This window comes from Peromyscus leucopus, chromosome 3 (assembly GCF_004664715.2).
Source record: "Peromyscus leucopus breed LL Stock chromosome 3, UCI_PerLeu_2.1, whole genome shotgun sequence".
Lineage (NCBI taxonomy): Eukaryota > Metazoa > Chordata > Mammalia > Rodentia > Cricetidae > Peromyscus > Peromyscus leucopus.
The window spans coordinates 99,920,814-99,944,126 of record NC_051065.1 but is presented as its reverse complement, the minus strand read 5'-3'; the positions used below and the strand labels follow the sequence as shown (position 1 = coordinate 99,944,126).

The following is a 23,313-nucleotide window of genomic DNA, read 5'->3' as shown; positions in this document are numbered from 1 at the left end:
TGTCGTTGTGTGTAGACTCATATATTCTGTCTATCGATTGTTCTGAAGTGAGATTTAGGTCTGCTAAGTTTCTATCTATATTGATGTGCATTATTTGTGCTGAGTTCTGGTGATTCTTTTATGAAAGAGAATTGTGACTCCTCAATAATACATGAGTAGAATTGAGTGCGTTCCCTATCATTCTCTACTATATAAAGTGATAGAAACTTTTGAAAGGGCTTATCTGGTATATAGTTATACTTTTGACAGTTTTACTCTCTATTGCACTGGAAACATCTTGGTCATGGGCTTTTTTTAGTTGGAGATTTTGATGGCTGTTCTATTTCTTTAGGGGTTATTGGTCTATTTAAATGGTTTATCTGGTTACTAGCATCATAAACAGTAATACTATATAAGTAATCTCTCTATGAGTATCATATATCGTAGACTTGTCACTCTTCTCTCTTCTGCTCTTTTCCATTGCTATGTTGTGTTAATTAGCAGGGTTTTGTATGATCAAAAGTATCTTGTGATTCTCTGGTATTTCCTCATATTGTATCTTGTCTGCATATGAACCGTATGTCTCATATTCAGTTAATTGATTTGTGCAGATAAATTATAGAGATTAAAGTGAGATCTTCTATATAGACCGTAATTTGCGAGTATAATGTCATTGCTGTGTGGATATATAGTGTTTTATATTTGGTGTATTGTTTTGTATACAAAAGAGATCTGGCAAAGCTACATATATATGTGCGATTGAATTTATCTCTTGTCATTGTTCTCTTCCGTTGGACTATTTCGCTGTCATATGCTTCAGACAGTCACGCTATCGCTCGACTTTGCATGCGTATTAATTTCTCCCCTGTAGTTACTTCATATTACGTATTAGCGCGTCTCTGTTGTGAGTCTATCTTCTTTTTTATACGAGTCTCACTCCAGGTGATTGTCCTGCATTGTTATATCTCATAATTTCCTATTGGTTGAAGTAATTCTCGCGTTATAAATATGTGTGCCTCTTTACTCTTCTAATCTCTTATCCTATTAGACATGACTTCAGTAGTTTTGATCCATAAGTTTGAGAGAGATCTCCAAATGTAGCTCTATATGACCTATTGCAGTTACTCTAGTGTTCGTGTGATATTTCTGTCTTTCATATTCATCCCTCTTATTGAATCCCCTATATGTGTTTCGGTCTCGGAGCAGACATGTATCAGAGTGGTCCACGCTACTCGTATTTTGTAGAATTTCTCTTAATGTTTTAGTGTCCTGTGTGATATGCTTCTTGAAGGCCAGTGTTGCTCGATATGGCTAACGACTAGAACGAGAGGTAGTAATATCCTATTTTTGTCTCTGTGATCTGTGAGAACTAAATAATATTCGCTCGCTCAATAAGATGACAGATCAAACATATTTATTGAGAAGATTCATATAGGGTGAACTGAGATAACGAAGGTAGATATTGTGATTTGAGTGACTACCTTGTTACGGATTGGTAAAATATTCTGCTTAGATTAACTCGCTTATTGGCGTGATACTTTTGTAAGATTTAATAAATTCATTGCTCTTACAGGCCAGGTCTTTATTTCTTTGTTAAGTTTCAGGTTCTGGTTAGATTGTTCGTTGTGTGTAGCAGCTAGTGGTGATGTGTCTACTCTCAAATCTAAGCGCCACTCTCAAATGAGAGTAGTGGGGTTTTGATGTTGACTTTATAACTTCTTAGTGTTCTCTTGTGATTTTATGATATGTGGGGTGAGCTCTCTCTAAGTGGTGTGTGTTACTATCGTGTTTATAAGAGTCTCAGAACTCTCACTACTCTCTGGTGAGATATTATCTCTCCACGTAGGAACCTTGTCTCTTACTCGTACAATTCTGGTGAGATTGTTTAGTATATGTCTATATATTGTGAATATTATAGCTATTGTTAGTTTGAAGTCTTATATTTAGTTAAAGTTTATTATGATATAGCTATACTATTATACTACGGATGTATACATTTCATGTAAGTCATTTGTTCGGAAACCTTTATCCACTAGCCCTTTACTCGGATTATATGGTAGAGTCTTTAATGTATCCACGTTTGGATTGTTAAGGATTGTTTCTTATTAGCAGCATGGATGGATTGCTCCTGAGTGTTATTTTCTATTCTCGCAATATCTTCTAGACCCACTGTGTTCAGGCTTTATAGTGATAGTGTTCTTGACATTGATATTGAATGGAAGGATAATATAATGAATAGTGACCATGGTTTGATAATTTTCCTGCTATGTTCTCGCTTGGATATTATAGTGTGCTTGTCACTCATCTCTGGCTCACCAATCTCGTCATCTTGTATTTGAGATTCTGGAGCTCTATCTATTGTGCGTATATCTTATACATAATTGGATGTTGTTTGCTTCTTTGGAGTTGAATTTATCTGCCATCTATAGTGTTTGCTACTCTCTGGAATAGAGACTGGCTGAGTTTCTCCAGTCTAGTATATGGAATATCTAATCTAGGTCTCTTATCCTGGATAATTTTGTAACTCGCCTATGGTTTGATTCGGAGTTTTGGGCTGAAGTAACTCTGCTTAGTTATCATATAAAGCAGTTTTCATATTACAACTTATATAAGGATGCTAGAAATTTAAGGGAAGAATTCCTACAGCAGTTAAGGTATGGCTAGCTGCTTTAGTTCCCAGCACAGCAATCTCCATTTGTGACTCCCATAAACTTTAATCAAACTATTTGTTAAATAAATGAAATTTCAGTTTCCTACAGATGTATGACCATCTTAGAAGACAGCCTCAGAATACTACATGAAAATTCCAAATCTATCAATTACAATGGTATTTTCCTTTTTACCATAGAGAAGATAATTTAATATACTACTCTCTACCCTGAAGATCTCTTGTCATAACCTATATTTAGCAGAAACAGGAGGGAAAGGAGAAAAGGGGAATATACCAGGGTAAAGTGAAAAAAATCTTAATCATTATTTAAAAAACCACTACAGTGAGTCAGGCATGGTGGTGCATACCTGTAATTCTAGCACTCAGAAGGCTGAGTCAGGAGTATCAGGATTCATGGCCAGTCTTGACCACATGGCAAGTTCAGCACCCATTTGGGATACATGGGATGCTGTTTTGAACAACAAAACAAACAAACAAAAAAACCAACTATAGCTTATAAAAACTACATGTGCAATTATATGGACTACTATGTAAAAGACAGTAAGTCTTCAATGAAAGAGGAGGGAAATAGCTATGATATTCATTCTCAGAAATACTCCTTCAGTTAAATTATTATTCTTTGATATTTTAGAGCACTGGGTATTAGATCTCATTCTGAAAACTACTAAATGACTATAATCTCAAAGATTAACACAAATATTTAATACACACTTTATCACATGAAATACAAGCCAATTAATTTTCAGCAATTTAATAACTAGAATCCTAATAAAATACATTACTGAACAGGCAGTGCACTTCAATAGTAGAGCACTTGCCAAAGAACTCACAAGGTTGTGCATTCAATCCTCAGCACTACAAGAAACAAATGGGCAATATAAAAATAGCATACCTGTAAATCTGTTCACTTTGAATGTAGATGGCTTTATTCGTCCAGTTTTGGCTAAAATAATGAGAAAAAGGTATTTCAATAACACATTACAAACAATTTTCAAATTTAGGTAAGAGCTAACTAACCTTGGAATAATTTTCAAAGTGCATTGCAACCTCCAATCCTTTCTGTCCTAGGAGTTATTACTTAGAAAAATCCTTAGATAAGTCAAAATGCACACTTGTAGTGTGTGTGTGTGTGTGTGGGGATTCAGTTGATAATGTACTTGCTTTGTAAACAATGAGGACCTTAGATTCCCAAAAATCATATAAAATTCTGAGTATTGATCCCAGCCCTGGGAAGGCAGAAACAGAAGAATCACTGGGAATTAGGTTAACTGGTGAGCTCAGAGTAAATAAGTGACACTGCCTAAAAGGAAGAGGACAGCATTCCTGGGGATGAGACCTGAGGTTTGCAGAAGAGCCATAAGAATATGTGTATGTATTCACATATGCATAATAAAGCAAACAACTCAATTTTTCTCCCTTCTTTCATTCAATAAAATTTAATAATATTAAACTTTCCTTCAAAGGCTGTACAAATTAATATTGATTGAGAGTTGGGTGGGCTCTATTTCCACACTAACAAAGTCACCAGCCTATCCTGGAACAAGAGAAACCATCTTTCAGCATGAGAATGAGTCTGATTCATTTTTTCTTTAATTATGGACAGATACATAAATTTTCACATTTAAAAGTCTCCTGTAAGTCAGGTGTGGTGGCACATACCTCTAATCACAGCACTAGGAAGTCAGAGGAAGGAAGACCTCTGTAAGTTTGAGGTCAGCCTAGGCTATGTAGAGAGATCCTGTCTCATTAAAACAAAACAAACCAAAAGGAACAGTATTTGGGTCCCTCTATTAAAGGCTCAAAAAATAATGTTTTCCTATCACCATTTTACAAGAAGTTTCAAGTAAATTGACAAAATACATTCCTTTGAATGAGTTTGAAAAGTTAACTTGGTCTGGGGAGCGCTTAGTGGATAAGTGTTTGCCTTACAAACACGAGGACCCGAGTTCAGATACCAGGGCCTATGTAAAGTTGGATGCAATAAACATTCATGTGTAATCCAAGGATGCCTCAGGCAAGCTGGAAGCAGACAGGAGAATCCTTAGAAGCTCAAGGGTCAGCTAAACTGGAATACACAAATAGCAAGAAACAAGAGATTCTGCCTCAAAACGTGAAAAGCAGGGACTATGAGGGTCTCTCTCTCTCTCTCTCTCTCTCTCTCTCTCTCTCTCTCTCTCTCTCTCTCACACACACACACACACACACACACACACAAACACACACACAGTTTGCAACTTACCAAAAGAGGATGAAGTAACAGTTTTAATGGTTTTTGAAGCATCTGTCTCTTTTCTATTTTAAAGAAAAAAAAAATCAGAACCACTGAAAAATAGTTCTACGTTCTATACATTTCTAAAACTGAAGTGTTTGAGAAAATTTAAATTCATGTATAATTTTATAATCACGGTGGTTAAAAATGTAGTCTTAAAAATTAAAATTTCTTAGCACAAATACACATTAATTTTTTTATATGAAAATACAGATTCACTTACTTTAAAGCAGATGCAAACGACTTCTTGGAATCTGAAGGTTTCTTCTTCATTTCTTTATTCTAAGAAGGAAATATTATTCAGAACAAAAAATTAGCTTTCCCCCAACTAAAAAAGGCAGTTTACACAATACAGAAAATGTATAGAGTTCAACAATGAAAACATTCAAAAATCTCCGTACTCTGGCGTATAAATAAATGCTCATTACTGCTTTGGATATCACTCTATGTAAATAAAACATGATCAATGACAGCAGAGGTAGGTACAAGAGAGAAGAATTAACAAGCTAGAAATGCAGCCACCCAGAAAAGCATGTAGAGACGTGTAACACAGCCACGTGCAAGTATAGATTATAGAAATTAATTTAAAAAAAAAACATAGCAAAAGCTGCACGCCATACAGTTTATAATGATATAGCGTCTGAGTGATTATTATAAGTATGTATGCCTGACCTAAGAAGCTCAAACACATTACCCTTTTCTACTTAAATTTCCTTTAATTTTGTGATCATGTTTTGGTAATTACAACAGCTTCAGAAGGGTCTCTGAGTCTGTCCTCCCTTTCTATACCCATATTCTTTCAACAACATAAAATGAGACTGAACTTACTGTTCCTACTCTTATAAATGTTCAAACTCAAGGAAAAAAAATCAGTCCTATAGTCTTGCCTTTTCATGTGCAATGCACTCCCAGAACTCTAGTAGATGAAACTATGCACAGTATGAAACCATATGCAATTTTTCACTATATATGCATATATTAAGTAGAATAAGAGATTAATGGTGGTAATAGAACATAATACACTGCAATTAAAGTTATATGATGTGGTCTCTCAAAATATCATACTGTCTTTTTCACTTCCAGGAAGTATTTCACGGCTTCTTTGGCATATACAGACTGCCAACATATACACTAAGGCCATACCTGAATAAAGTAAGAATTACTTGAATAAAAGTACCATGAACATTTGGGAGGGAAGTGTATGCCTTTAATCCCAGCACTGAGAAGGCTGAGGTGTGGAGTCACAGAGGGGCAGAGGCAAGCCAATCTCAGTGAGTTGGAGGCTAGCTTGGTCTACAAGGGCACTCACCAGAGCTACATAATGAAATTCTATCTCAAAAAGTACCAGATGGTGCCATACAAGCTTCCAAAGGAGGGAAGCAACCAGTCCTACCCACCCAGCTATGATGCTTATGAATTACAACAATGAACAGCCTGGTACAATAACCCTAAGGGTGCAATGGTGGCATGCAGACCTTGGCAGCAACCATCTGCTCTCTAACTGGACTTAAGATCCACTCAACAAGGTGGAAACCATGCCTAGTACTGGAAACCTAGCCAACTACTGTTAGTGAAGACTACTTTTCTACACCCACATATCCCTAACAACAATCTAAACATTTGTCCTTATACCCACAGATAAGTATAGCCATCACTCCTCATGAAGGAAACTTTTGCAACAGACAAGACCATTACAGAAAACCAGAACCAATCAAAATGCAGAGTTATGGAGCCCAGTCTCAATGGATACATCTACAAAACATTCCCTCACCTAAGGCTCAGAGAACATTTCAGAAGAGGAAATATAAGGAAAAATTGTTAAGAGTCAGAAGAACAGGGAATTTGCTGTGAGATTATGTCTCAAGTAATGTCAGAAGCTATATCCAGAGTCTCACAAAAGTGACTACCTAAATATAGGTGACACCAATAGATATGCTCGAGTAGACAGGAGAAAGCTCATGAGGCCTTAACCACAAAGAACTACAGGCAACCAAGGAATGCTGAGAGTGGATGAAGCAGACTTCTCTGGAAAGACTATACCAACTGGTTATCCAATATCAAATGGTCAGCCCTGAAACATGAGAAACAGTATATACACAGACTGAGCATATTATATTTAGGAATATATGTGTGTATCACACGTATATGTATGTGTATATATATATGTATATGTGATTATGTATGTGTGTGTGTGTATGTACGTATGTATGTATGTAACTGCAATGAATGAAAAAAGTGTCTATGAATTTGAAAGAGCAAGGTGTGGTATATGGGAGGGTTTGGAGGAAGGAAAGGGAAGGGAGAAATTATGTAAATGTATTATATTATAATCTAAAAAAACAAAAGCACCATGAGTTCTCAACAGTCAATATAAAAACAGAGACCACTACTGAGTAATTGAAGGGCCAACAGTATATACATCATGCATATGCTTGACAGAAGGGTTCTTCACATCTTACCAGGATAAAGTCAGACAGTTGTGGACTTTCCAATACTGAACTTAAAACATATGGAATATCTATTTCAGAATTTCCCACTTACTACTTTTATACTACAGTTGATCCTGGGTAACTGAAACTACAGAAAATGAAATCCAAAATAAAGGGCCACAGATAATGGACTCTTAAGGAGTTTAAATTACATATCCTAACTACTTTGGGTCAACAAGATTGTTTATTGGGACAAAGCTTGTTGAACAAACCTGACAACTTGAGTTTGATCCCCAGATTCCAGAGTGAAAAGACCATATGTGTACCATCTATAGGAACATCAGCCACACAAAACAATAAATAAAATTTAAATTTACAGTATAAAACTTGGGGCTGGACAGATGGCTTAATGGTTAAGAGTCCTGGCTGCTTTTTAGAGGACCTAGGTTCAATGACCAGCACCCATACAGCAGCTCACCATAGAAAGCTGCATGTGGTGGCTCCTGCTTGTAACTGCACCAGGGAAGCTGAAGCACAGGGATAGGAATTTGAAGTCAACCTGGGCTCTATATTTTGACAATCTCTTCTCCAGAAAATCAACACAAATATGAATAGAAAAATCGAAAAAAAATACAAGAAATTCAATAGAGAAGTTAACTTAGATAGCTAATATTTGTAAAAATAATACAGCATGTATTACCTACTAGATTTTTTTTAACTGAAGAGATTAAGATGGTGCTACAAGTATACCAGTTCTCATAAATCACAAGGGTGTAAATAACTGCAGCTACTCTACAGGTGATGCATTAATACCTACATCCTTCACCCAAACAAATGTTTTGGCATGTACAAATCATAAATACAAAAGGATGGCCTATAAAAGTCATAAGGAATTAACCAACGTCTTGCTTTTGGAAATGGAAAAAAAAAAAAGGAATAATTAAGTATCAATCTAAAAGGACCTGGCAAGATAATCATTATAATCACACAACACAACACAGAAGTCATCAAAGAATGAGGAAAGCCTCAATTACTTTTAAGATTAAATTACTACTAACTGAGAAGTATGTGCTAATGAATCTCTAAAGAAGGCATTCCATAGCAAATAAAAAGCTAAATTACAAAAACATATATAACCAAAGCAATACCTCCTGGAAATTTCTAAGTAATTCTATAGATATTAATTATGAACATTTAAAGCACAGAAAATAGTCTAGGAAAATTGAACTCTAACACTAATATTTCTAAAGAAACAAAGGGCACCAGAGAACAGAAAAACAGATTTTGCTGATGTAAAGTTCAAAACTTGTAAGCATAATTATGGTTTCAGAAACCAAGGATTACCTCTAGGCAGAAGAGAAGGTTTAAGAATTGAAACAAACCAGTCATGGGGACTTCTACAATGCTGTCAATATGATTTCTACTTTGCAACCCAGCAGTTTAAGGTTTGTTAATCTGGTACTATCTTGCCTTAGTCTGTTGCTCATCACTTAATATTATACTAGTTGTGGCGGTACATATGCATACAGATAAAAAGTTTTTAATCTTTTGGACTAAGATTTATGTATATTCTATACATGTGCCACATATTTAAAAAGTTAAGTAACAAAAATCATTTATGTTTAATTTACCTGTATTTTTTTCTTTCCTGGAACACATACTTTCACAGTTTTTCCTTTTATTTCAATAGGCGTTGTTTCAATGTGCTTCATGATTGTAGTAACTGCTTTTTTAAGTTCCATCTCCAAGTAAGCCTAAAATAAAATTTCTTGTGTATGAAACAAAATCTATGTTTAAAAGATCCATTTTATTTATATTCAAAAATGTTTAAGATAGGGTCTCATCCAGGCTAGTCTTGAACTGCTATGTAGCTGAGACTGCCTTCAAATTTTGCCCCTCCTGTCTCCACCTCCCATACGCCACCTCACCTGGCTTATGGCTCTGCATTTTAAAATGGACTTAATGCTTCTCTGTAGAACATAAAACTATGAGGTTATCTCTATCGCAAGAACTGTTTTTTTTTTGTTTTGTTTTGTTAACCTATAATTTGATATTAAGGATGTTTCACATACAATACACATTTAACTTTATATAACTTCTACACTATTACCAAGATAAGGGATGCAGGCTCCTAGAATAGGAAGAAATGGGAAGACATGGCTAACTGAACAACAGGAGGGTGGCCAAGATCTTTAAGTTTGCTTTAAGTTTGATTTTTTGTTTTTTAACAAGTTTTTAAAATTACACATTCCCCCCCACACACACACTGGGGTTGGGAACTACCAAAGAAACGTTAAGTTATTTTTACTTAAGATTCATCCATAGTGAGCAAATAATCCTAAGTGATAAGAAATGAGGAATGGGGCTGGAGAGATGGCTCAGCAGTTAAGAGCACTGGATGCTCTTCAGAGGATCTGGGCTCAAATTCCAGCACCTGCTGCAGGTCGCATGCACACATGTGGTGTACAGACTACATGTAGACAAAACACCCATATGCATAAAGATCTATTTTTAAAAACTTAAAGAAATGTGGAATAAATTACAGGCTTTTAGTTTCTATAGAAATCTCTAAGAAATATTGTCAGTTGGTGAAAGTTTTATCTAGTGAAATGAGACTTGGTTTTGATCTCTAGGTATCACATCTGAAATGATCACCAGGATCGTTTCTTATGCCCTCCCTTCACCAAATCCCTTCTTCTCCCTAACAAGTCTTCTTCACTTCTTTGTTTGTGGCCCATGGCATTTAATTAGAATTGCATGAGCAAAGTTTAGACATTTTGAGCTGAGGACCAAACCCAGAGCCTAGCAAGCACTCTATCACTGAGCTAAATCCCCAACCCCAAGCCCCAAAATTTTAAAGGCTTTTGCTTAAAAGCAATTACCATATCTTCCCTTTTCCTTAACTCACAATAGTCTGACTAACTCTGAGTTAGTCTAGAGTTGGTCCACAATTCACAAACTTTATTAGGAGTATAGCATACATGTAAATAATACTAACTGTACAAAGGAAATAATTTATTTCATATAACTTGTGTGTCCAAATTCCTGTTTATTTTTACAATTTTTAGAGTGTTTTCTCATTTACATATCCATACCTACCTATCTTCTCTAACACAATGGCAAAATACCTGGGACCCTATGACCAGCCTACAAAACCTTAAATAATTATTATCTGGCCCTTTATTGTATAAAAATGTCTATTCCCTGGAACCTTGTTCATTCCTGGAAGCTTTCCATTCTGTCAATGCAAATACTGTGGAACATTTATGTTAACTGTCAGTGAACAAGGACATACACAGGACAACCAGCTAAGATAACAACATCACCACCACAAGAGCAACAAGTCAGCCTGAACTTTCACAAATGACTATATGACTCACCTCATTTCTACAAGGAACAAGAAGGACATCACTAATGTTCCCAAATGGCTGAAATGCTTTTTTAATCTCTTCTTCAGTAAAGCCATCCTCTGGAAGTTCAGACACAAGAAGAATTGAATTGGAAGTCAAAGACTGATCTTTCCGAGACCGAATCTGGAATGAAAGAAAACATGTAAGACACAAGGTACAGTGATTATAACTCCACATATAATCTCTACTACTCATCTTATTATCTTTATGGATCTCTTACAGATATTACAGCTTTGTTTATTCTACATTCCAGTAATTCAAGGGCTGGGAATAGTACTTTTAAGGTCCCATATATGCCAGGTGTGGTGCTGCACACTTCTAATGCTAACACTTGGGAGGATAAGGTAAAAGGATTATCAAAGTTTAAGATCAACATGGGCATTATAGCAAGATACTGTCTTTTAAAAGAAAAAAGCTTCTTGCCTGCACTGCCAAGATTGGGGCAGCGTCGCAGAGCAGATGACTATGAGCTAGAGGACAAGGAACTCAAGGAACTTTCTGAGGAAGATCAAAGCCCAGAAAGGTAAATAAGTCATCATCTGTTAACTCACAATAAAAGTGTTTATTGTTCAATGTTTCTTTTTAAAAATGAAATAAGAAACAAGGCAGAGTGGAACATGTTTTTAATCTCAGCACTCAGGAGGCAGAGGCAGGCAGATCTCTGTGAGTTCCAGAACAGCCTGGTCTATATGGTGAGTTCCAAAACAGTCAGAGCTACATAATGAGACTCTGTCTCAAAACAAACAAACAAACAAAAAAAAAAACCCATAAAATAAAGGAAATATATATAAGGAAATAAATTTATATATATATTTATATATATATATATAAATATATATATATAATCAAAAGTACATATCACAATACCATACAAATATTAGGCCTATTAGAATTATTCTAATAATAGTTTAGGAGATGTTAATTAACAATAACTCAACAAAATATACAATAAAACAGCATCTCAGTATAGTAACAAGTAGGTTATAGTCAAAATAATTCAGGACTAAAAAACAAATTACACTGCTATACAGAAAGTATAGACAGAAAACTATCAATTCTCACATTTCTAGCTGATAAAATTAAGACTTATTAGTGCTGGTTACATTCATTTCACCAGCCATGCAGCTTCCAAAGCTAACGAAAACCTTCACCATCACAGCATATGCTTTGTTCTGAGACAGCATATGTAAGAAGCCTACTGCCTAAGCCTGCTTCTCTACACTAAAGGAGCAGGTCACTACCCTGACTACAACTTTTTTGGGTATATCAAACACTAAACACCTGGCATTCCTAAATTAAAAGACTGAATTATTAGGCTTTTTTTTATTATTATTATTCATAAGAAAAAAACTGATCTAACATCAAAGTAATTAACAAATATCGATTTCAAATTTATTGGAAATTTATTGGAAATGTGACTCCAATGATCCAATTTTATTTTCTGCTTGGCATAGTAACAAACGCAGAAACACTTGCACTAATCCACAAAAGAATTACTGACCTTCCGCTGGACAAAAGCACCTTTACCAGACACCTGTTTACCTTCTGGTAAGGTGTCATCTTCAAGATTCTTAGACTTGTGAGCAGCATTTTCTCCTAAATTTGAGTCACTCTTTACAGAGCTTACAGATTTCACTGATGGCTTTGATCCACTGGAAAGTTTAGGCTTTTGGGCTGGTAAGAGTCCTTTATCAACTGCTTCAGTGCTTTTCTGTTTATTAACTTCTGTCCCATGTACAGAACGTTGTCCTCCATCTTCTAATGCCTTTTTTCTATCTAGTTAAAAAAAAATACACATATACATATGTACAAATTAAAAAGAACTAAAAAGCATGTAGCATTCTTACAACAACCCAATCCTGCTTTCTCATTTCTTTGGATTTTATTTCTAAGTGTATACTACTTATTCAAGCATTTATTAAGCAAATATTTATTTAATGACAGATTATGCTACAAGACAATGTTCATAAAACCTTATAATCTAGTAAATGTCTTTTTTTTTTTTAAAGGAAGTTAAGAACCATTTCAAGACATTAAGTAACATAAGTAAGATTTCAGAGCCATTCTCAAGCTTAATAGGGAGCACACATACTATATACATACTTTGCACACAGGTACACACACACATGCACACATGTGGACACACACACAGTCTTCAACTGCTCATTCTTCAAGCTCTATACACAGCAGTGTCTTTGTTTAGTGACTTTTCCTTGGGTCAATAGTCCTCAAAGTTTTGGTTGTAAAGTCCCTTGACAAACTCAGGAAGCCAGAGTTTATTTTTTGTTATATTCTTTTTATTTAACACATCAGAAGTTAAAATAGAATTTTAAAACTACTAAATCATTTAATAATAAACTTGTATATTAACATATTTTTATGAAATTTAATTACTTATCAAAAGATAAGTAGTATCGTTCCACATTTTTCCAAATATGTTAACACTGAACTTTTTTATAAATGTATAAATGCCTACTTTTTTATAAATCCCTGCTTCTGTACCCATTATGTATGGTGGATGAACAATGGTTCAAAGTACAAGGAAAATCGACCAGAACACAGATATGTTCTTGGTAAAGGAAAAGACCTCACACAACACTGAAAAGACCTTGTGGAACCCCATGGGAGACTTAGGGTTTTGAATTATACTGAGATTAGCCAGCTTAGACTTTTTACTTATTTCCATTCAATTTCTTAAAATATATTGAATATAACTGAAGACATGTTCAAGGTACTACCTTAACATGAACAATGATTTCCTTCATTATGGGTTGTGTATACATGTGTGTGTGTGTGTATGTGTGTGTATTTTAATAAATGAGCTTTTAGAAAGCTCATTAAACCATTATTAAATAATTAAGAGGTAATTATTCAAAATATGAGATTGGCCTCAAACTTACTGTATGTAGCTGAGAATAACTTTGAAATCTCAATCCTCCATCTTAGCTCCCAGTTTGCTAGAATTACAGGAGTCTATCACCTGGCTTATCTTAGTTCCTTGGTTTTTATTATTTATTTATTTTTGGTTTTGAGTTTCTCTGTGTAGTCCTAGCTGTTCTGGAACTTGCTCTGTAGACCAGGCTGGCCTTGAATTCACAGAGATCCACCTGCTTTTGTCTCCCAAGTACTGGGATTAAAGGCCACCACTCTACTTGGTCCTTGATTTTTAAAATGGATGCAGATGAACTAAACTTCCATACTCTTGTCAACTCTCAAGTGTGAGTTCAATTTCATACGGCAACTTTAAAATTTAATAAAATACAACAGTTCATTTCCAAAACTGCAAACAAAGTGATGGCATCAGGATCATTAGTGTACCTGATCTCACTGATCTTCTTGATGTCCTTTCAGAGCTAACTGATCGGTAGGACTTTGGGCTTCTTCTAGTGAGATTTCGACTTCTATATGGAGAACGGGATCTGGATCTGGACCTGTATTTAGAAATGACACGATGGCAAATTCTCGGACTTCGACTCCTTGGTCTATAGGAATAACGAGCTGGACTTCGAGATCGACGATATCTGTGACTTGAGCTTGATCTCCTAGAATGCCTCGGACTGGGGGAATGAGAATGAGAACGTCTTCTTGGGGTTTCATTTTCTTTCCTATTGCTCTCATTTCTGCAGAGTAGAAAACAGAAACAAGATTCAGCAATTCAATTAAATTTAAGCTATATTAAATAACAGAAGTAGCCTTTTAAACACACATTTATTTTTTTTTCCTCTTTTTTTTTTTTTTCTGAGACAGGGTTTCTCTGCATAGCTTTGCGCCAATCCTGGAGCTTACTTGGTAGCCCAGGCTGGCCTCGAACTCACAGAGATCCGCCTGGCTCTGCCTCCCGAGTGCTGGGATTAAAGGCGTGCGCCACCACCGCCGCCGGGCTTATTTTTATTACTTATTATTTGTGAGTGTGCACAAGTGTGCATCTGTGTCCAGGTGCCCAAGGAGATATCAGATCCTTTAGAGCTGGAATTATACATTGTAAACCACCTCTCATGAGTGCTAGGAACTGAACTATGGTCCTTGACAAGAACAGTAAGTGTTCATAACCACTGAGCAATCTCCCCAGACCTTTCATTATATTTTTTTACTTTTATTTATTTATTTTTTTTTTGTCTGCTTTTGTTTTAGAGACAGGCTCTGAGTATGCAGCCCAAGATAACTCTGAACTTGTGGCAATTCTCAATCACAGTCTCCTACTAAATGTTGGGATTATAGGTGTGAACGACCATGCCTGCCTGGCTCAGTAGTAGTTTATTTAAAACAAGCTACTGGGTAGGAAAACAGCTCAGTGGGTAGAGGTATTTGCAAGCAGACAGCCTGAGTTTGATCCCCAGAACCTACAAGGTTACAGAAAACAAACTCTGGAAAGTTGTTCTCTGACATCCACAAACACCATGGCACATATGCATATGAATGAATATATACACACACACAATAAATAAATGAAAAAGTGTATCTACTTTTATGAGTACAGAAAAAGTAATCTGAACAGATGATTAACCTTCAATTTGCTTTAAACTCTCTTCTTTCTAGTTTACCTTAGAGTATTTTTATCCACTTCCTAGATTTTTCTCTGTATCAGTTACTTTGCAAATATTTTAAGTTATATAAAGAAACTTTGTTTGTTTGTTTTTCAAGGCAGAATTTCTTCATATAACCCTGGCTGTCCTGGAACTAGCTCTGTAGACTCATAGAGATCTGTTGCCTCTGCCTCCCAAGTGCTGGGATTAAAGGCGTGTGTTACCAATACCCAGCTGGAAATTATTTATATAAACTGTTTTACAATGAATTTTCCCTGAAAGATTATGCAATCCAAACTTATTTCACTGACTTCTGTACATCTGTGTGCAGATCCTAAAGGAACTCAGAACTAAATAAGACAATTCTCAGCATTCAAGTTATTTATATATTTATAATTAGGCGCTTACAAACACAAAATGACAATAGGATCAGAACAAAATATTAAGACTAAAGAAAGTGAAGGTCCATAGAAGAAAGCACATTTAAGCTGAAATAAAAAAGATCCATCAATTTTTGCATTTTCCAACTGTTTAAAAATAAACGCAATAGCAGGGTGTGGTGGTGCGTATGTCTTTAACCCTAGCATTTGAGAGGCAGAGGTAGGTGAATCTCCCTGAGTTCAAGACCAGCCTGGTCTATGTATACAGAGTTCCAAGCAAGCTAGGATTCTGTCTACAATGAAACCCAAAATCAAACATGATAAAAACAAGACAATTCCAAAAAAAAAAAAACTTTAAAAAAAATTTACTGTTTACTTTTTAAAAGAAATAAAGTTGTAATAATTAATACTATTAAAAAAATATTACCTTCTGGATGGGAGAATCTCAGGGTTCCAATCAGGGTATCTATTTGAAAAATAAACACTATTATTAATGACAGTTCAAGTAATAATAATCTTTTACATCATTTAATAAAATTAATCATTTAATTAATAATCAATTAATCTTTACCTGAAATGTGTCAGAACTGCTCAAACTTAAGTTTATATAATTTAAAAAGTTGAAATATGACCAGGTGGTGGCAGGAAACATCTTTAATCCCAGTACTCGGGAGGCAGAGGCAGGCTGATCTCTGTTAAGCTCGAGGCTAGCCCTGTCTACAGAGTTAGTTCCAGGACAGCCAGGGCTACACAGAAAATCCCTGGCTCCCCCCAAAATTTTTTAAGTTGAAATATGAAAATTTTTTTTGAGATAACATTTTTATGCCTAATTCACTATCTGATCAAGGTATCACACTAGTAAATAAATCAGAAAAACATTAACTAAGACCTCATTTTTTTTAAAAGTCAAATAGTAAACACAAAAGATTTTAGGGTATAAAATATTAGTCTAGGTAGAGTAGAGAAGACAGATGCTAGGCATGGTATTTCATGCCTGGTTTCCCAGCACTTAGGAAGTGGAAAAAGAATAGAGTTCAAGATCATCTTCATCTATATTGGCATTTCTCTTTCCTCCTCCTTCTTTTTTTTTTTTTTTTTTTTTTGGATAGGATTTCTCTGAAGCCTTGGCTGTCCTGGAACTTGCTCTACAGACCAGGTTGGCCTCGAACTCAGAGATTTGTCTCTGCCTCCAGAGTGCTGGGATTAAAGGTACCCATATATTACCATTTCTCAACCTGTGGGATGAGACCCCTTTGAGTTTGAATGACCCTTACACAGGGGTCACCTATCAGATATTTACATTACAATTCATAACAGTAGTAAAATTATAGTTATGAAGCAACAAAATAATTTTGTGGTTGGGGATCACCACAACACGAGGAACTGTATTAAAGGGTCCACAACATTAGGAAGTTGAGAATCACAGGTCTACATGAAACAGTGGCTCAGAAGCTAGCTTAGTCTGTAAAGAACTTGCTGCACAAGATGGAGGACCAGAGTTCAAACTCTAAACTCCTGTAAAAAGCTGGGCATTACAAGCTGTGTGCTTGTAATCTCAATGCTGAGGATGTAGAGATATGCAGATACCTTGTGCTCACAAGTCAACCAACCAGCCCAACCTAATTATGAGCCCCATGTCTCAGTGAGAGATCCTGTCTCAAAAAAGAATGTGGAAGGCTCCTAAGGATCAACATCCAATTTTGACCTGTGGCCAATACAAGCCTATATGCACACATGCACTCCCTCATTGTACCCCCACCCCATAGTGGGGAAGACAAAGAAAGAACTATCTTAACCATTTTACAAAATTCTAGAGGAAGGCTGAAAAGAAGTCTTGTTAAAGTTAAGGCAGCATCCTGCTCTTGAAGAGAAGCATCAACATCAGGTGGCTCACAGCCACCTCCAAGTCTTTCAGGAGGATCTGATGTTTCTGGCCTTGTAGGCACCTACACTCATATGCATGTAGCCATACACAGATGCATATGCATATACATAATTTAAAAACAAACCTCCAGGGAATGTATCATTTTCACACTTCCTGTTGGGACACACAGAACACAACATTGTATCATACTCTTTTAAGTTATATCCAGCAGCACTTCGAAAAATATATGTAAGAAAGAGGAACTGAAAGAAAAGATTGCTTTTTAGGTAGTCTTTTAAAAATGTATTGATGATCTTGGCACTGGAGAGGCAGAAGCAAATATTATCTCTGTGGGTTCAAGACAATCTTGGTTTATATAAACCAAGTTCCAGGCTGGCCAGGGCTACTTGGTGAGAACCTATCTCAAAAAGAAAAAGAAAATCTGTTAACAGGCCTGGACTTGATTACAGCTAGCATGGTGGAACAAAGAACCTGGAGGTAAACCCCAAGTGGTCCTACTCCAGACACTGGTTGCTGCAGCACAGAAGTAATGGTGGGCATAATAAAAAGGAAACAATCTAGAATGGTTCCTTTAAAACAGTGGTTCTCAACCTTCCTATTGTTAAGATCCTGTGAAAGAGATATCTTTACAAAGTGTACCATTAAGAGGATGGGAAGAAATCTGCAGATAGGGAAAACCTCAGGAACTCACAAGATTGTCCCCAGCTAAGACTCATAGCAATGGTGGAGAGGGTACTTGAACTAACCTTCCCCTGTGCTCAAATTGGTGTCTACCCTGATTGTCATCACAGAACCTATATCCAATGACTGATGGAAGCAGATGCAGAGACCCACAGCCAAGCACCTGCCAAGATCCTGGAGTTCAGTTGAAGAGAGAGAGGAAGGATTATAAGAGCAAGGGGTGTGTGTGTGTGTGTGTGTGTGTGCGTGCGCGCCGCGCGGCAGTGTCAGGTGGGGGGGGGCAGTGTCAGAATCATGATGGGAAAAAACACAGAAATAGCTGACCCAAGCTAGTGGGAGCTCATAGACTCTTGGACTGACAGCTGGGGAGCCTGCATGGGACCAAACTAGGCCCTCTGAATGTAGGTGAAAGTTGTATGGCTTGATGTGTTTGTGGGTCCCCTGGCAATGAGACCAGGTACACAAACTGGTTGTTTAGAGTCCATTCCCTATGGTGCGATGCCTTACTCAGCCTTGATTCAAGGAGGAGGAGCTAGGTTCAGCCCCAATGTAGTATGCCAGCCTGTGTTGACTACCCAAGGGAGGCCTTACCCTTGATGAGGAGGGGGTAGAGGTGGGATGGGGGTAAGTGTGGGGAAAGCAGGAGAAGGGGAGGGAGGTGGAACAGGGGTTTGTATGTAAAAGGAAAGAAAAAATTGTAAATAAAAAAAGGCCCTTTAATACAGTTCCTTGTGTTGTAATGACCCCCAACCATAAAATTCATTGCCATTTTCATAATTATAATTTTGCTACTTGTAAATATCTGTGTTTTCCAATGATCTTAGGTGACTCCTGTGAAAGGGTCATTCGAGCTCCAAAGGAATTGTGGCCCACAGACTGGGAACCGCTATATTAGAGAAAGAAACAAACTAGGGAGGGCCCTGAAATCAAGTTATAAGCTTGCATGAAAAATAAGCAATGGGAGTTCATGAGCATTTATTTCTTCAATTAGAAAATTAATTATTATTGTATGTGTGCAGCTGTGTATGCTATGGCACACATATGGAGGTCAGAGAACAATTTGTGATTTGTGAAGTCAGTTCTGTTTGTTCCTTTTCACCTTTACTTGGTCTCCAGGGATTGAGTTCAGGTAATCAGGCTTGCATGGCAAGCACTACTGCCAAAAAAACCATCTTGCTGGCCCCCTCATGAACATTTCTAAAGCAAGGATAATAAGGGAATGTTCCAAGAACATTTATACATGAATATCTGGAATTATGGGGAAAGATAAAGACTGAGGTATTAGAAAGTAAACATAAAAAAGACACAGCTATACCCTTATGAATGAAAGTAACACAGGGTAGATGTATAAACATGGGGTCTGAGAATAGAATCTTATGCTTGCTAACACTTAAACAGAAAAAGAAAAAACAATGTAAGAATAAAGAATCAAGAGAGAAAAAGAGGTAGTGGGAACAGGAGTATCAAAGACTAAAAAATACTGCATCTTCATCCTCGAACTTACCAATCTATAACCTATTAGTAATTGGACATATTGATTATATTAAATTACTAACATTCAAATTTCAATCTCAGCAGCAAGATAAAAGGTACAAAATGGACTCTTTGCTCCTCTCCCCATTCCAGAGACAGTTGAATCTTCTCATGCAGGGACAGCCTCGTCCCTAAGACACAATGGCAGAGGTCAGAGGGAACATTTAGCTGTACTGGATGACTGGTCACCAGGGCTACCTTCAAATTTGACAAAGTTGATATTGTTGCCATCAATGACCCTTCAATGACCTCAACTACATGCTCTACACATTCCAGGATGACTCTACCCACTGCAAGTTTCATAGCACAGTCAAGGCTGAGACTGGGAAACTTGTCATCAATGAGAAGGCCACCTCCACTTTCTAGAAGTGAGATCCCACCAACATCAAAAGGGGTGATGCTAGTGCCAAGTATGTTATAGAGTACTGGTGTCTTTACCACTGTGGAGAAGGTCCACTTGCAGATGGTCAAAAGGGTGACCATCTTTGCCCCTTTAGTTGATGCCATGTTTGTGATGGACATGAACTACTTGTATGACTTGTATGACAACTCACCCAAGACGTCAGCAATGCCTCCTACCCCACCAACTGCTAAGCCCCTGGCCAAGGTTATCTAAGATCGTGTTGGCATTGTTGAGGGACTTGTAACCACAGTTTATGCCATCGCTGTCACCCAGAAGACTGTGGACAGTCCCTCTGGGAAGCTGTGGCATGATGGCCAGAACATCATTCCTACATCCACCAGCATTGCCAAGGTTGTGGCAAGGTCTTCCCAGAGCTGAACGAAAGTTCACTGGCATAGCCTTTCAAGTTCTTATCCCCGATGTGTTCCTGATGGATCTGACATGTCACCTGGAGAAAGCTGTCAGTATGATAACATAAAGATGGTAAAGCAGGCACTGAAGGGCCCACTAAAGGGCATCATGGGCTATACTGAGGACCAGGTTGTCTACTACAAATTCAGCAGCAATACCCACTCTTCCACTTTTGATGTTGGAGCTGGCATTGCTCTTAACAACTGTGCCAAGCTAATTTCCTGGCATGACAACAAATGTGGCTATGGCAACTGGGTGGTAAACTTCATGGCCTACACGGCTTCCAAGGAGTAAGAAGCCCTGTGTGGTGGTTTGAGTGAGAATGGACCACATCAGCACATGTGTTTGAATGTTTGGTCCCCAGTTAGTAGAACTGTTTGGGAAAGATCGGGAAATGTGAGTGTTGGAAAACAAGTGGCCTTGTTGGAGGAGGTGTGACACTGGGAGTGGGCTTGTATAAAAGAAGGTATTATGGACTTACTGTCAATCATTTAAACGTGGTGTGTTGTGGCTATGGAAAATCTTCCTCATTCTTAGAAAACAAATGTTAAGCCGGGCGGTGGTGGTGCACGTCTTTAATCCCAGCACTTGGGAGGCAGAGGCAGGCGGATCTCTGTGAGTTCAAGGCCAGCCTGGACTACCAAGTGAGTCCCAGGAAAGGCACAAAGCTACACAGAGAAACCCTATCTCGAAAAACCAAAAAAAAAAAGAAAACAAATGTTAAATAAATGGACTAAATGTTAACAACTGGTGAATATAAAAAAAAATAATATAATATCTCCCATCAACTTTTCTGTGGCTAGAAATTCTTTCATATTAAAATACTAAGAACAAGAGCAAAGGGCCACGAGCAAGATGAACTAATTGTATTAATTATTCTTTGTATAATAGTAGGGAAATTGTATCCCTGTATCTCCATTTCCTCATGGATGAAATCAGAAATAATCATGTTTATGTACCCCAGATGATTTTAAGATTAAGTCAAGCATATATTTTAAAGCATTCAGTATGTCCAGTATATAATACATTATAGCTGTGTTTAATACTAAAATCCTAGTACAATATATCTTTTTTCCTCAGGTTGACCAGCTACTCCTGTGCTATATAATCCAGAGAAAACTAAAGAAGACAAAGAGGAAGAAAACATAAGCCTTAAAGACTAAGGACACTAAATATTTATCAATACAAACTACAAACAGCATATACACATAATAGAACACAATGCAGCTTAGGAAAACAAAGAATGAAGATGTCAATTTATTTAACTTGGTAACTTTTTGTGGTGGAGAAGAAATCATGGAAAATATTACTGAATTACCTTACCTGAATAAGGTAAAGAGTGGGATAAAGCAATAAAAGAGGGCTGGGCATGGTGGCCTTTAATCCCAGCACTCAGGAGGCAGAGGCACTTAGATCTCTGTGAGTTCAAGGCCAGCGTGGTCTAGTATATATAATGAGTCCCAGGACAACAGCTAGGGCTACACAGAGAAACCCTGTCTTAAAAAAAAAAACAAGAAACAAACAAACAAACAAAGGTTCTTTTATGGGAGCTGGAGAGATGGCTCCGAGGTTAAGAACACTGACTGCTCTTCCAGAGGTCTTAATCTTCCAAAGGTCCTGAGTTCAATTCCCAGCAACCACATGGTGGCTCACAACCATCTATAATGAGATCTAATGCCCTCTTCTTGCATGTAGGCAAACATGCAGATAGAGTATAATAAGTAAAATAAATACATAATAAATAAAATAAATGTTTTTGAAAAAGCATTAAAAGAAGAAAGCTTGAAAAGCAGTTTAAAATCAAGGTCCTCTTTGCACAAGAGGAAAGCTATCACACAGAACACTTTAAAAGGCATATACACAGGGAAGAGGCATGGGAAAACAAACAAAATAAAATGCACACATGCTATTTGTTCTAGTAAATTTCATGTAGCTAGATCACCATGAATACTATTACTGCAAATAAATCACTCATTAGGAGGGATATTCTGTTTATAGTGGTAGGAAGGCATATTCAATTCTAGCAATAAATTACCTTCCTATATTTATCTCCTATGGAGGTGACCAATCCCAGCCTCTACTCTTATGTCTATATGATTCATGTATCCATTCTCTTACCCTCAAAAGAAGGAGTAGTGGGCACATGCCACTAAAGTAGTGTATCTTACTATCACAAGTTTAGACCAGTTTAGACAAAGATAATGAGTCTTTGAACAAGTTATTGGGGAAAGGGGGCTGGGGAATGTAATCCTAGAACTTTTTTTTTTTCTTTTCGAGACAGCGTTTCTCTGAGTAATTTTGGTGCCTGTCCTGGATCTCACTCTGTAGATCAGGCTGGCCTCGAACTCACAGGGATCCACCTGGCTCTCCCTCCTGAGTGCTGGGATTAAAGGCATGTGCCACCACTGCCCGGCAATAATCCCAGAACTTTTAAGAGGCTGAGGCAGGAAGATCAGGATGAGTTCAAGACCATCCTGGGCAACATCAGACCCCAACCAAAAACAAAAACAAACCTCAAACAAAACAAAACAGAACAGTTCCTGAAAATACTAGTTCTATAAATCACTGAAGTCCGTAACTATTAGAACTGTCTGCTATGTAGCTGAGTTTTCTTAAGGTCAGAGCAAAGCCAAAAAATGAAAATATTCTTGGCACTCAGTTTTATTTGATGTAAAATTCAGCTGTTCTTGAAATTAGAGCCACTCTCTATAATTTCCCAGTCATATGAACTAATTCTCT

General features: G+C 37.0%; 1 protein-coding gene and 1 pseudogene across 1 annotated transcript in view; one reads left to right on the top strand and one right to left on the bottom strand.

Moving 5' to 3' along the window:
* Znf638 (zinc finger protein 638) overlaps positions 1 to 23,313 on the bottom strand; it is a 116,757-nt gene that overhangs the window by 38,495 nt on the left and 54,949 nt on the right. The window contains exons 4-11 of the mRNA XM_028860329.2: positions 16,089 to 16,127; positions 14,077 to 14,378; positions 12,260 to 12,534; positions 10,729 to 10,881; positions 8,980 to 9,102; positions 5,143 to 5,201; positions 4,890 to 4,942; positions 3,496 to 3,593 (exon numbers count right to left, since the gene is read on the bottom strand). Coding sequence (XP_028716162.1) covers positions 3,496 to 3,593; positions 4,890 to 4,942; positions 5,143 to 5,201; positions 8,980 to 9,102; positions 10,729 to 10,881; positions 12,260 to 12,534; positions 14,077 to 14,378; positions 16,089 to 16,127 — 1,102 coding nt within the window. The remainder of the gene's footprint in view (positions 1 to 3,495; positions 3,594 to 4,889; positions 4,943 to 5,142; positions 5,202 to 8,979; positions 9,103 to 10,728; positions 10,882 to 12,259; positions 12,535 to 14,076; positions 14,379 to 16,088; positions 16,128 to 23,313) is intronic.
* LOC119087627 lies at positions 20,004 to 20,868 on the top strand (annotated as a pseudogene).